Here is a 14,023-nt window from a genome sequence, read left to right on the forward strand (position 1 = left end):
ACTGGTCCTTAATGGAATAATAGGTTTACAAGTCAATTTTTTTATTCTTTAGATATATTGGGGGAGATTTATCAAACATGGTGTAAAGTGAAACTGGCTCAGTTGCCCCTAGCAACCAATCAGATCCACTTTTTCTTCCTCACAGACTTTTTGGAAAATGAAAGGTGGAATCTGATTGGTTGCTAGGGGCAACTGAGCCAGCTTCACTTTACACCATGTTTGATAAATCTCCCCCAATCTCTATGTTATTGTTTGTGCATATGCTGGTGTGATTAAATGTTTCTTTACCTGTTTTTTTATTAGATTACATTGGACAGTAACAAGCACACAGTTCTTATAACTGATCTGAAGCCTACTACTGAATATTTATTTACAGTTCTGGCCACATATCCAAATGTCATTGGGGATTCAGCAACCATTAGAGGGAAGACAAGTATGTGTTTCGGTTCTGCTTTTGTGTACATATGATTCAACCACTGTAAGAAATATCAATATTTTAGATTGGTTTGACATCTGCCTTTGACTCACCTCCTTAGTTGGGTTGTGGCATCAGAGAAACTGAAATAAACTGATCAGTATGAGTCCCTGTTTACGTAAAAAGGGTTCTTATTCAGATCAGCTGTGCTCAGTTATCATTTAGTTTGTAGAGGGTGAGCGGAGCAGAGAGAGTCAAATACAGATGTAAAACCAGCCTTGGTTCAGTTTTTTCTTTCTTTATCATATTCCTTATTACAAATAAAGAAAGAATTTAGCAATATGTTATACTTACCTCACACAAACCGGATTCGCAGCGATTTCACGCTGCGAGTTTTTAGTGAAATCTGCTGCGGATCCTGGTAATGTGAAATTGAATGGGTCACATACCCACAGCGGAATTTTTATTCCGCTGCGAGTATGTGACCCAGCCCCTTTAACCCCTTGCAGCACAGGCAGCACTGATTGGCTGATGGGGACTGATGGGAGACAGGAGCTTCACATCCAGACAAGCAGATAGTGTATGCTCCGGGCAGCAGACTGCGGGGGTTAAAAGGGCTGCGTCACATACTAGCAGCGGAATGAAAATTCCGCTGCGGGTATGTGTCCCATTCAACTTCACAGTACATGGGTTCGCAGCGGAGAGTTCATCATAAAGACGTGTGGAGACTCAAAGGCTATTCCTGCTCCACTGGAAATTCTGGGAAGAAAAGATAGGCAAAATAGCTCTCACACCTCTTAGAGAGGTCCCTTCAAGTCAAGTCTAACTCCATCTAGCAGGCTTAGAACATTGGCTGGGTAGCTATGCCACGCCAAATAATCTCTTCAAAAGAAAACACTTCTCATTTGCACACAGCTATTTTGGGGTTGTTGCCCTTTTTAGTGGAGAGCAGGGTGCTGGCTGGCTATTGAGAGGCCTATTGACTTGGGTCAAAGGGACACTAATTGTCCTTAAAGGGGTAGTGCACTCAAAAAAATTTTCTTTCAAATCAACTGCTGCCATGAAGTGCCAGAGATTTGTAATTTACTTCTATTAAAAAATCTCAAGCCTTCCAGTACTTATCAGCTACTGTATGCCCAGCAGGAAGTGGTATTATTTCCAGTCTGGACAGCAGGAGAGGTTTTCTATGGGGATTTGCTCCTTCTCCGGACAGTTCCTGACATGGACAGAGGAGGCAACAGAGAGCACTGTGTCAGACAGGAAAGAAAACACCACTTCCTGCTGGACACACAGCAGCTGATAAGTACTGGAAGGCTTGAGATTTTTTAATAAAAGTAAATTACAAATCTCTGGCACTTCATGGCAGCAGTTGATTTGAAAGAATTTTTTTTTTGGTGCACTACCCCTTTAAGAAGAGACTGTCATAAAGACGTGTAGAAACTCAAAGAATTGACATAGTAAGTGCTAATCATTATTTTGATATAGACAAATCCTTAAGGCCCTTATACATGGGCAATTGAGCATGTTTAGGACATTAAAGCATGAACGATCCTGGCAGCAAGATTAATTGAGCCTTATAAAGGCTTTGCAAATGAGGGTCAATCTATTAGATCAGTCCTCATCATAGCCAGCCTGTCGCCCTTACTTAGTTTCTAAAGCTTCCCTTGGGTCAGCCACACTGAAGGCACAAACTAATGTGTAAGCTTTGTTTCAACTACAGTAAATGGAAGTTAACAGGTGTTAATTAACTTTTACAAAAAAATATATAGCACTGACCCTTCCCCAAAAATCAGACAGCAAAAGGAGAGGTAAACATCACATAACTGCATCTCAATCAATTACAATATCATCAAAAAATGTTTTGTTTGGTTTTTTTTGTTTCCACTGATTCAATTTAAAAAGTGAAACACCTATATTATATAGAGTCATTACCAAGAAAGTGAACTTTTTTCTAGTGTTTATTTCTGTTAATGTTGATGAAGAAAAACCCAAAAGCAATTTTCGTGTACAGAAATCTTAATATATTGAGGGAAATTTATACTGTCATTTTAGATGCCAGACTGAACTCAAACTACATGATATTATGATTCACCAAGTATACTATGCCACAAACTGAAATCTACAGCAGCTATGAGCTGGATTAATTTACATTACATTACACTTATTAATTTTAATACACATTAATTTATGGTATATAGTATATTAAATCTGTCACACTGAAAGAAAGAACTAACTATATTGCTAATTTCCAATCCACTTTTTCATATAATTTTTGAAAAGTGATGAGATTGACACAAAAATGGCGAAAAGTAATTCATTTTGCACAATTATTGTTTGGGAGAAAAGAGTGAAACTTTTGTTCTCTAGAAAACTGGTGCACATGACTTATTTAATCCCACCATAGTATATAGTGTTGTTTTCTCACCATATCTAGGTCTCCAACAGAATTGTCTGCTAAGGCAACATTGCCCATTAATGATAATGAGGTTACTGCTTCCCCTGTCCAAGTGTAGACAGCAAAGGTAAAGCGCGGACTGCAGAATAGAGAATTATCTATTCTTTGGCCAATGATGCATACCTATTGTTATTGAAGGTGTACAGGCACCACTGTTTACAGGAACAGGAAATTCCTTCTTAATAAAGGGAATCCCTGCTCTAAACATGGTTGCCCACTCAACAGCAGAAAGCTTCTTCACCTGAGTGGGCTGTTTCTGTTCTGCTTCTGATCCAGAGGCATACACTGTATGCCTCCTGCTCAGTTTGCCAGGCAGGGGTTAAGTGGTGATGTTGTGCACAGCATCATCACTTAAACCCCTAAAAGAGACAGAACCCCTTTCAAAATGATTAGTGTTCTCTCATTTTTAGGAAGATGTCCCTTACCACTCTCGGCTTCTGCCTTTGTCTTTATCTGTACTGGAGGCTCTTCTGATGGTCAGCAGTACAGACACAGCCTGCTCAGGAACAGAAGCTTTCAACTCTTGAATGGGAAACCCTGTTTAGAGCTGGGACTCCTTTCATTATTAGGGGATTCCCAGCTCCTTTAAAGTAAGGAGCATTGCACAATGTGAATTGGTAATGCTACTTTACTTATGACAGCAATGAGGAATATGTGTGCAGACAGATTATCATACACCTTATTTACCCACAGAGCTAGCCCATGACATGTGACTTCCTTCATGGTCTATGTGCTGTCATCGTTGAAAGTAGGAAGTGGTCATAATAATGTTACTTGGCAGTGTACATTGAACCATAATTCAAATAACAATTTGTACACCATTATTTTCTTTTTGAGTTGTTACTATAATGGGATATAATCATTAAACTATTAAACACAATGGCCCAGATTTTTAAAGCTGAACTGTAATTGGTTGCTACAAGCAGTTTACACCCGTTTGTATTTTACATACTTTGATACATCTGGGTCAATGAGAACAGTTTTAAAAAAATTTTTTTATAATAAATTTTTTTTAATTTATGCTTATCTCTCACTTAAAGCTCCTGTGCCTCCTGTAACTAATTTCCGTGTCATAGAAGAGAGACTTTTTGGCTTAAAGGTTGGCTGGACTCCCCCGCTGGGAAAACTCGATGGTTACAAAATATATATTCCAAGATGTAAGTAATATTACTGGAAAGTACCTTAATGTATATTCATGAAGACATAAATACTTCAGAGGTGCGTACACTTTATCTGTCATGGATTAGTGAACCCTTAAACAATAAGGCAAATCTATCACCAGCTGATATTAGTAAATAAGCCAGTAAAAATATTACATTGTATAGATAGCCTACAGGGCAAGTAAAATCAGTTTGCACCAGTGACAAAATCATAACAGTTGCTATAGAGTTGCTATAAGTCATACTTTCTTTTGGAGATTCCAGAATTGGTTTCCACACCCTTTCAGATACCTTTTATTTTTTTGGCAAAAAGTTACAACGGTTATAATAGAGAGATATTGCTACTTTAGATTTTGATGTCTGTAGGTAAAGGATGGAATGAGAATTGTGCTTGTCTGTAAAATGGTTACATATAAATTTGTAGATTATTGGAGGAATTTATCGTTTCCCACAGTGGCAAAATAATGTAAAATGAAAATTTATCAAGACCAGTGTTTTACATGTCTTTCATAATGGTAATATGCAGTGTAATAAGGTATAGGGGGAAATGTTCTGAAAATGAACACTAGAATAAGGGTAAGAACGAGGAGTGAGGTCCCTGCTCGCATTCATGAGCTTACAGACTATTTGGAGGGAAGGATACCATCTGCAGACATCTGTTTTGTTATTGAAAGGCTTTATTACAATCGGTCTTTGTCAAACATACATACATTGTGCTGTGACGCAGCGCAGGCTTTAAAGCGGCACAAGATAAATAAAAACATCCATACAGTACAACAAACAGCATAGGTTCTCAACATTATACATCGTACCACACGCTACACTAACATTCCGGCATACATTTTACTAAAACAAAACAATAAAGCATTACAGACAGTGATAAGAGAAAGGGGGTGGGAAAAAAGGGGTAGGGAGGGGAAATCTCAGGCCCGAAGCTTTATTTAACCCCTTAAGGTCAAAGCCTATTTTCGTTTTTGCGCTTTTGCTTATTCCATTTTAAGTTTAAAAGTCCATAGCACTTGCATTTTTTCACCTAGAGACGTATATGAGCGCTTATTTTTTGCGAAACCAATTGTACTTTGCAATGACAGGCATTATTTTTCCATAACATATGCTGCGAAACCGGAAAAAAATCATTTGCGCTGTCAAATTGAAAAAAAAAACGAATTTGTTTTGATTTCGGGGAGTTTTGCATTTACGCCGTCCGTCCTATGGTAAAACTGACTTGTTATGCATGTTCCTCAAGTCGTTACGATTACTATGATATATAACATGTATAACTTATATTGTATCGGATGGCCTGTAAAAAATTCAAACCATTGTTAACAAATATACGTTCCTTAAAATTGCTCCATTCCCAGGCTTATAGCGCTTTTATCCTTTGGTCTATGGGGCTGTGTGAGGTGTCAGTTTTTGCGCCATGATGTGTTCTTTCTATCGGTACCTTGATTGCGCATATACGACTTTTTGATCTTTTTTTATTACATTTTTTCTGGATTTGATGCGACCAAAAATGCGCAATTTTGCACTTTGGAATTTTTTTGCGCTGACGCCGTTTACCGTGCGAGATCAGGAATGTGATTAATTAATAGTTCGGGGCGATTACGCACGCGGCGATACTAAATATGTTTATTTATTTATTTATTAATTTATATTTATAAAATGGGAAAAGGGGGGTGATTTGGACTTTTATTAGGGGAGGGGATTTTTTATTAATAAAAACACTTTTTTACTTTTTTTTTTTACTGTAACTAGAAGCCCCCCTGGGGGACTTGTATATAGACAGCACTGATCTCTCATACACAATGCTGTGTATATACACAGCAAAGATTGATTAGATCAGTCATAGATTACTATGGCCTGCTGCAGGCCATAGCAATCTATTGCCGAGCCGGGATCCGCGTCATTCCGACGCTGAGGCCCGGCACAGGCAGAAGAACGGATCTCCCCCCCCAGATCGCATCGCGGGGGGGAGATCCGTCCCACTAGACACCAGGGACGTGAGGTCTGAAGCCTCTAAGTGCAGCTGTCCCGTTGCCGCGCCGGCTAATAGAGGCACTGCCCGGCTGCACGTGTCAGCCGGGATCAGCGCCGTTCAGAGCGGGGTCCCGCCGGGACCCCGCTCTGAACACCCCGAGCGGCACCATGACGTATCAGATACGTCATGGGTCGCTAAGGGGTTAAAGACAACAACACACAAGGGGAGGGGTAGGGGGAGAGGGGTATCAATCCTCTTCTTCTGCATCCAGTCTGTCCATAATGGAATAGTCTCTGAGCAGGCTGTGGACCAGCCTGCAGCAGTCCAAGATGGACATATGTTCCCTGTTGATGATGAGACGGTCTGTTTCAGGGTTGTTGCCCCTCTTTAGTGCAAAGCAGAGTGTTGGCTGGCTAGTGAGAGGTCTATCAACGTGGGTCATAGGGGTACTAATTCTCATTAAGGAGAACACACCATAAAGACATGTGGAGACTAAAGGCCCTATTCCACCAACAGATCTGACGACAGATTATCTGTCAAAGATTTGAAGCCAAACCCAGGAATGGATTTGAAAAGAGGAGAAATCTTTCCTTTATGACCTGTTCTCTGATTATAGTCTGTTCCTGGGTTTGGCTTCAAATCTTTGGCAGATAATATGTCATCAGATCTGTTGGTGGAATAGGGCCTTAAGGGCCCTATTACACCAACAGATTATCTGACAGATTTTATTAAGCCAAATCCAGGAATGGATGTGAGAAGAGGAGAAATCTCAGTCTTTCCTTTGTTACCTGTTCTCTGTTAATAGTCCATTCCTGGCTCAAAAAAAAATCTGTCAAATAATCTGTTGGTGTAATAGGGTCCTTTCAGACCACTAAGAATTCTGGGAAGAAAGGATATTCAAAATAGCTCTCACACCTCTTGAGCAATGAGATGTCCCTTCAGTCTTAGAACATTTACTGGGGATTTTGTTCTATGCTGTGTTTACTAGTTTAATAGTATTCAATCGAATAGCTATTCGATCGAATAGAACGCTATTCACGCTATTGGATTGCGTTTGAATATTCAAATGATGACGCAGTAAAAATTTGATTTGCCCTCCCAAACTACCAAAAATCCATTTGTTTTGAGGTTTTGTTCTGTTTTGTGTTTCTGCCCTTCCTGGTTTATCAGTTGTAGACAGTACTACAGGTTCCAGAATGCAATGCTTTCCCTCCACCCTGCCGATTCCCCGCCCAAAGCTGTTGCAGAACATCTAGGCTGAGTTCACACATTGCAGTTTCATTGTGTTACTGAATTATTTGCAGTAATTTATGATTTCATTGTGGTCCCACACAGCACGCTGTATTCTTTACCTGTAACACCACACAGCACGCTGTATTCTTTACCTGTAACACCACACAGCACACTGTATTCTCTACCTGTAACACCACACAGCACACTGTATTCTCTACCTGTAACACCACACAGCACGCTGTATTCTCTACCTGTAACATCACACAGCACGCGGTATTCTCTACTTGTAACACCACACAGCACGCTGTATTCTCTACCTTTAACACCACACAGCACACTGTATTCTCTACCTGTAACACCACACAGCATACTGTATTCTCTACCTACTCTACCTGTAACACCACACAGCACGCTGTATTCTCTACCTGTAACACCACACAGCATAATGTATTCTCTACCTACTCTACCTGTAACACCACACAGCACGCTGTATTCTTTACCTGTAATACCACACAGCACGCTGTATTCTCTACCTACTCTACCTGTAACACCACACAGCGCGCTGTATTCTGTACCTGTAACACCACACAGCACGCTGTATTCTCTACCTGTAACACCACACAGCGCTGTATTCTCTACCTGTAACACCACACAGCACGCTGTATTCTCTACCTGTAATACCACACCGCACACTGTATTCTCTACCTGTAACACCACACAGCACACTGTATTCTCTACCTGTAACACCTCACAGCACACAGTTACTACCAGTAACACCACACAGCACGCTGTATTCTCTACCTGTAACCCCACACAGCACACTGTATTCTATACCTGTAACACCACACAGCACACTGTATTCTCTACCTGTAACACCACACAATTTTTTGAATTTTTTTTTCTTTTCATTTTCATGCACATATTATGATCAAGCATCTGTTATCTTTGAAGTTGAGCCCTACAATAAGGCTCCAATCCTCTCTGCCGTTTAGCATCATTTACTTGTGTTACTGCATCATTTTTGTGAATACGCTGCAGTACTGCAATGACACTCCAACATGTGTGAACACAGCCCTAATTTCACTGCACACTTCTGCACAATTAGACAAATCAGTGCAACACCTGCTTCTGGCCGGTCAGAGATGGTAAATCATTCAGGGGATTGGGGGATCCAGCCAAGCCTCCTGGGAGATCACGCCCTGCCCCCTGTCTACATCATCAGCCTGATCTCAGCAAACACATACAATGTGAGACAGAGGCATGGAAGATTTGTCTCCTTAGGTGGGAGAGCAGAAGAAGCAGGAGACAATGTGGATTGGCACAGGGGCCATTTTTTTCACTTCCTGGATTTCTATCAGCTACCAGTATGGCAGAACCGTACAGATACGGTAATACATTATATAGACACATCTATATAACCTTTAATGTACTTTTAATAGAAACTCCGGAGTTCCCCTTAAATAGCTTTAAGAAATTGAGTACTTTAAGGTTATAAAATTCACATTTTTTTTTATCTTGTTAGCTAACAGACCAGGATTTACCTATGAACAAATTTTGAATGGAGATGTCTCCTCACACACTATTGACAACTTAGAGGAAGATAAAGAATACACTGTCAGCATCTATGCCGTTTATCCTGAAGGACCTAGCCAACCTGTGTCAGCAATGGGTCGTACATGTAAGCAAACCGCTTAGCTTTTCCTTTTGTTCTTTTAGTGGAAATGTTTTTACTTTACATCTGTGCATTTTACTAAGCAACTAGTCACATAGTGCTTATGGTTTACTTTTGGTTACAGTGAAATTGCTTGCTGTAAAAAGTTTGACACTACAGAATATCACAACTGGAACTATTCGAGCCCACTGGACTTCAGTTCAAGGAGCCACAGGCTATCGACTTACTTGGTCATCAATAGGTATTATCACTTTTTGTAGTTCAACTTCTTAGAAAAAATGGGATAGTGTTGTCAAAGATTTTCCATGAACAAGGTTTTATATGTGTGCACAGTATATGGCCACTGGCTAAAGCCCTATAATAAAACAATGTTATGTAGTACAGGCTATGAGTACAATTCTTCATTGACAGGCTCGGCCAACTTAAATGGATAATGCTGTGCAATACTATATTTCCACAGAAGACTAGTGTTATTAAGGCAACAGATATCTACAGTGAATGTATCGCCTAGATTTTTCTATGCTACATCTATACAATTTCTATTTTCTGATTGTATCTTTTTTATTTCACTTTTTATATTTATATGGTGCATGCATTCATATGGGAGCACCAATAACTATTTTTAATAGCACTTAGAGACATAGTTTACAGCAAGCCCCATGAACATAGGCACAATAGACTGGGCAAGACCCTACTCACATGAATGGGAAAGGTTTATGGGCTTGCTTTGTGATCTATGTAGAGGTCATTCAACAGTGAGGGGATGTTGATCTCTAAGTATTAGCTATTGTGAAAACCTTGTGTTATCTATGTACTGGTCTCAATTTTCACAGTACTCCTGTCTGTGATGATAGGGAAGACCCTGCTGGAATAAGATTTTTACAGAACAGGAAGTCTCAGCTTAATTTTAGGCCTAGGGACCTGACTGAAAATGGCAAGATTTTTGGATTTTTTTTTATAATACAGGTATTGAAATGGAAAAAATTTAATGTGAAAACTTGATTTAAACAATAGTCCATTTTCTGATGACACATTCCCTTTAAGCGAATGTCAACTTTTCTGAGTGAGTGTCCCTCCCCAATAAAGCATGTAACTAAATTGGCCCATTTAAAACCATGTAGACATATCTGTAACTAAAAAAGTATATAAGTAGTTTAGTCCTCACAAAAATCAAATGCAAACTGAAATGGTGATAGACTTACATAAAACTTCACTTTTATTAGTTTAAATATAAAATAAAAAACGTGCATCCAACTAAACATACTAACCGGCTGCCATCAGCAGCTATCCTATAGTGTGAACAACTATATGGTATTCAAGTAACAGCAATTAGGTGGCAGACAGTTATTATTTTCGACATATCTGTAACACCTTACTTATTACAATACTACAGATGGGATCACTTATAAGTCTATATATTTTATTTACTTACAGTCATACGTACCAAATCCAACATGTTTGTTTTATTATGGTCCAGCTGGGAGTTGAACGCACAATGAGAACCAATGTGATCAGCAACTTTTACAAGCTGCAAATGCCAGTTTCACGTTAAAATAAGTGAACAGTGATACCCAACCTTCTTACCATGGAAGAAACAAATTGCCATTCCTTAGGCATAATGTACTGGCTGGCACATTGACTGCATCGTTTAGCATTGTGAAAATAGTTTGCTTTTCCTATAGTAAAACTTAAATTTTTGCTGGGTTCTGGGAAATGCATGACCAGGAAAAATGAGCTGGAAACACCCACATGTCTGAATCCAACTACAACTTTAATATCAATGTATTTTTATCATGCAGAGGGATTTGATCAGAATGTCAACCTGGCAGACAGCTACTCTCAATACCTGATTCAAGGGCTGCACTCTGACACTGAGTATACAGTGACTATCAATGCAATCTTTGTAGACATAGAGGGCCCCGTAGTTTCTGCTAAAGCTACAACCTGTGAGTATAACTGTACTTTGAGTGTTACTGAACAACTTATGTTATAAGGCTTAATATTTTTAATAGTGAACTAGTTCATTCCAATTCTTCCTTTTAATTAATTTTACAAATGACATACATTTATTTCTTGAACATTTTTAGTGGCTTCAAGCTCTGTACAGAGTCTAAAAGCAAGTGCAGTGTCCATCAGTACAGCACTAATATCATGGAATACTGTACAGGGTGCTACAGGATATAGACTTGCATGGGGCCCAACTCCAGGTAAGTCTTAGAATGAGTTATATAAAAGGTATATAACTACCTATTAATATCAGAAATATACAGAGACTTAGAGTATCATAGTGTTTTTACATCTTCCTCTTTTATATAGAGAGATTTTTTTTTAACCCTGATTAGATGGATAGGCAACATAAAGGCATACAAGTCAATGGTCTTTTTTATATATTTACACTACTTGTGTATCAACTACTGAGGTCTCAGCTTCTATACCCCCACCAATATGACATGTCAGGAATTTTTCAAAATAATGTGTCCTTTAAAAAAAATCTAGCCACATCTGCACCATAAGTACCACACTGAATGGGAAGAAAGTGAAGAGGCTACATGGCTAAAAGTGGGCTGCAGCTTCTTTATTCTCACGACTGGTGGGGGGCACCAGAGGTTGGATCCCCATCGATCATAAAGTGATTGCACATCCTAGTGAAGGAAGGACACAGATAAGGTAATGACATGTATGGAATGAATTGTGAGGCTACATTCACACAAATCCGTAGTGCAGCCTGTGACTGTGGACTACGAATGTGCATCTGACGTGCTTCACCGAGCACTACATTGCTTCTTCATTAGCATAGCGCTCCATACCACATTACAACATATCCTTTTTTTTTTTGCGGCACTTATCGCGGCCCCGTACACACGGGATGCGTACGGACATTGAATACCATTGGTTCTATGTTCTGTCTGCAATTGCGTGCCCCCAATTGCAGACAGAACAACGGATGTGTGAATTTAGCCTTAGTCTCCAAGAGAGGACATGATTCATCATATATTTTACCTAACCAGATAACCCCTTTAACCCATAGCTGCACCAGGACGTTACTGAACGTCCTCGTGCCGCTATGGGAGTTCAGAGGGGGGTCGCACGGCGCGATCCCGGGTGCCGCATGTAGCCCGGGATCGCGGCTATTAGCGGGCACGGTCCGATCGCCGTGCCCGCTAATTAAGTACTTAGAAGCAGCTGTCAAAGTTGACAGCTGCTTCTAAATACTTGCTCATATCCATCCCTGGTGGTCTAGTGGGGGGATCGCCCCCCTGTGGCGCGATTGCGGGGGGGGGGCGATCCCCGCATCCATCCCGGGCCGGGGTCTGCGCCGTAATGGCGCTGATCCCGGCTCGGCATTCTATTGCTTTTGGCTGCAGCAGCCAAAAGCAATAGAACACCGATCTCATGGATTCATGCAGTATAACTATACTGCATGGATCTCTATGAGAGATCAGAGTGCATATACTAGAAGTCCCCCAGGGGGGCTTCTAGTATATGTGTAAAGTAAAAGAAAAATGTATTTTTAATAACACAAAATCCCCTCCCCTAATAAAAGTCTGAATCACCCCCCTTTCCCCATTTTATAAATAAAAATAAATAAATTAATTAATAAACAAACATGTTTGCTATCGCCGCATGCGTAATCGCCCGAACTATTAATTAATCACATTCCTGATCTCACACGGTAAACGGCGTCAGCGCAAAAAATCCCAAAGTGCAAAATTGCGCATTTTTGGTCGCATCAAATCCAGAATAATTGTAATAAAAAGCGATCAAAAGTCATATATGCGCAATCAAGGTACCGATAGAAAGATCACATCATGGCGCAAAAAATGACACCTCACACAGACCCATAGACCAAAGGATAAAGCGCTATAAGCCTGGGAATGGAGCGATTTTAAGGAACATATATTTTCTTTAAAAGGTTTTAATTTTTTACAAGCCATCAAATCAAATAAAAGTTATACGTTACATATCGTTGTAATCGTAACAACTTAAGGAACATATATAACGAGTCAGTTTTACCCCAGGGCGAACGGAGTAAAAACAACCCCCCCCCCCCCCCCAAATAAAAAAAAAAACATTTTTTTTTTCAATTTCACCACACATATAATTTTTTTCTGGTTTCCCGTCACATTTTAGGCAAAAATTACATCTGCCATAGCAAAGTACAATTAGTTGCGCAAAAAATAAGGGCTCATTTGGGTCTCTAGGTGGAAAAATGCAGGCGCTATGGCCTTATATACACGAGGAGGGAAAAACGAAAACGCAAAAATGAAAACTGGCTGTGTCCCCTAAGGGTTAAGTGTACACTCCTCTGGAAACTCCTTCACACATTTTTTTGTATACTGTTTTTGTAAATGTGTTACTAATAAATTCCATATTACTATGTTTATTCACTAGTTTTTTTCCTTTTACCTCAAAGAATTTATTGGTAGAGATCGCCCAAGACAACTTGCACTGAATAGCACACTTACTTCTTTTGAGCTAAAAAACCTGGTACACAACACAGAATACGTGATCTCTTTATATGTGCTCTTTGGTTCTGCTGTGGGACCAGGAATCTCTACAACTGTCCGAACCTGTAAGTATTATGAATATGGTATAGTAACCTGCAGTATATTACAGGGGTAGATACAGTATTTGTCTAATTATATTTTATGTTTGAGCAATGTACATAACTTGCATTACCAATATGCCCAAAAAGTCCAAGTCCATATTTTTTTTTAATGTATTCTCCCTATAGAGAATACACAAATGTTCGGCCAACAGTTATTGCGGGTTTATAGGCACCTTTAGTCTACACGTAAATATCATGAAGACTATTTATTGTAATTGTCAAATTTGCTTTATGGTGCTGTGAATAAAAGTAATATAACTACAAGTGTAACTTGTTGTATATTAATAGCATTAAATGTTGATATTGTACAGCACCTCTTGGATATGTGTCTAACTTCAAGGTGACTGGATACACTAGCACTTCCATTTCTCTGGCCTGGAGTTCCACCACTGGAGCCACGGAATATAAAGTGTCCTGGAACCCTACAACATCAGGTTACCTTGTTTTAATATATACAACTGAATATTACTATGCTTATCATTAATCTTTATGACTTGAAAT

General features: G+C 39.6%; 1 protein-coding gene across 1 annotated transcript in view; it reads left to right on the top strand.

Annotated features, from left to right (window-relative positions):
- Positions 1–14,023, top strand: part of LOC138783311 (collagen alpha-1(VII) chain-like) — a 236,647-nt gene that overhangs the window by 16,604 nt on the left and 206,020 nt on the right. Inside the window, exons 9-16 of the mRNA XM_069957875.1 lie at positions 304–433; positions 3,911–4,027; positions 8,764–8,919; positions 9,038–9,154; positions 10,713–10,859; positions 11,001–11,120; positions 13,328–13,486; positions 13,834–13,956. Coding sequence (XP_069813976.1) covers positions 304–433; positions 3,911–4,027; positions 8,764–8,919; positions 9,038–9,154; positions 10,713–10,859; positions 11,001–11,120; positions 13,328–13,486; positions 13,834–13,956 — 1,069 coding nt within the window. The remainder of the gene's footprint in view (positions 1–303; positions 434–3,910; positions 4,028–8,763; positions 8,920–9,037; positions 9,155–10,712; positions 10,860–11,000; positions 11,121–13,327; positions 13,487–13,833; positions 13,957–14,023) is intronic.

The sequence above is a fragment of the Dendropsophus ebraccatus genome, chromosome 1 (genome assembly GCF_027789765.1).
Source record: "Dendropsophus ebraccatus isolate aDenEbr1 chromosome 1, aDenEbr1.pat, whole genome shotgun sequence".
NCBI lineage: Eukaryota > Metazoa > Chordata > Amphibia > Anura > Hylidae > Dendropsophus > Dendropsophus ebraccatus.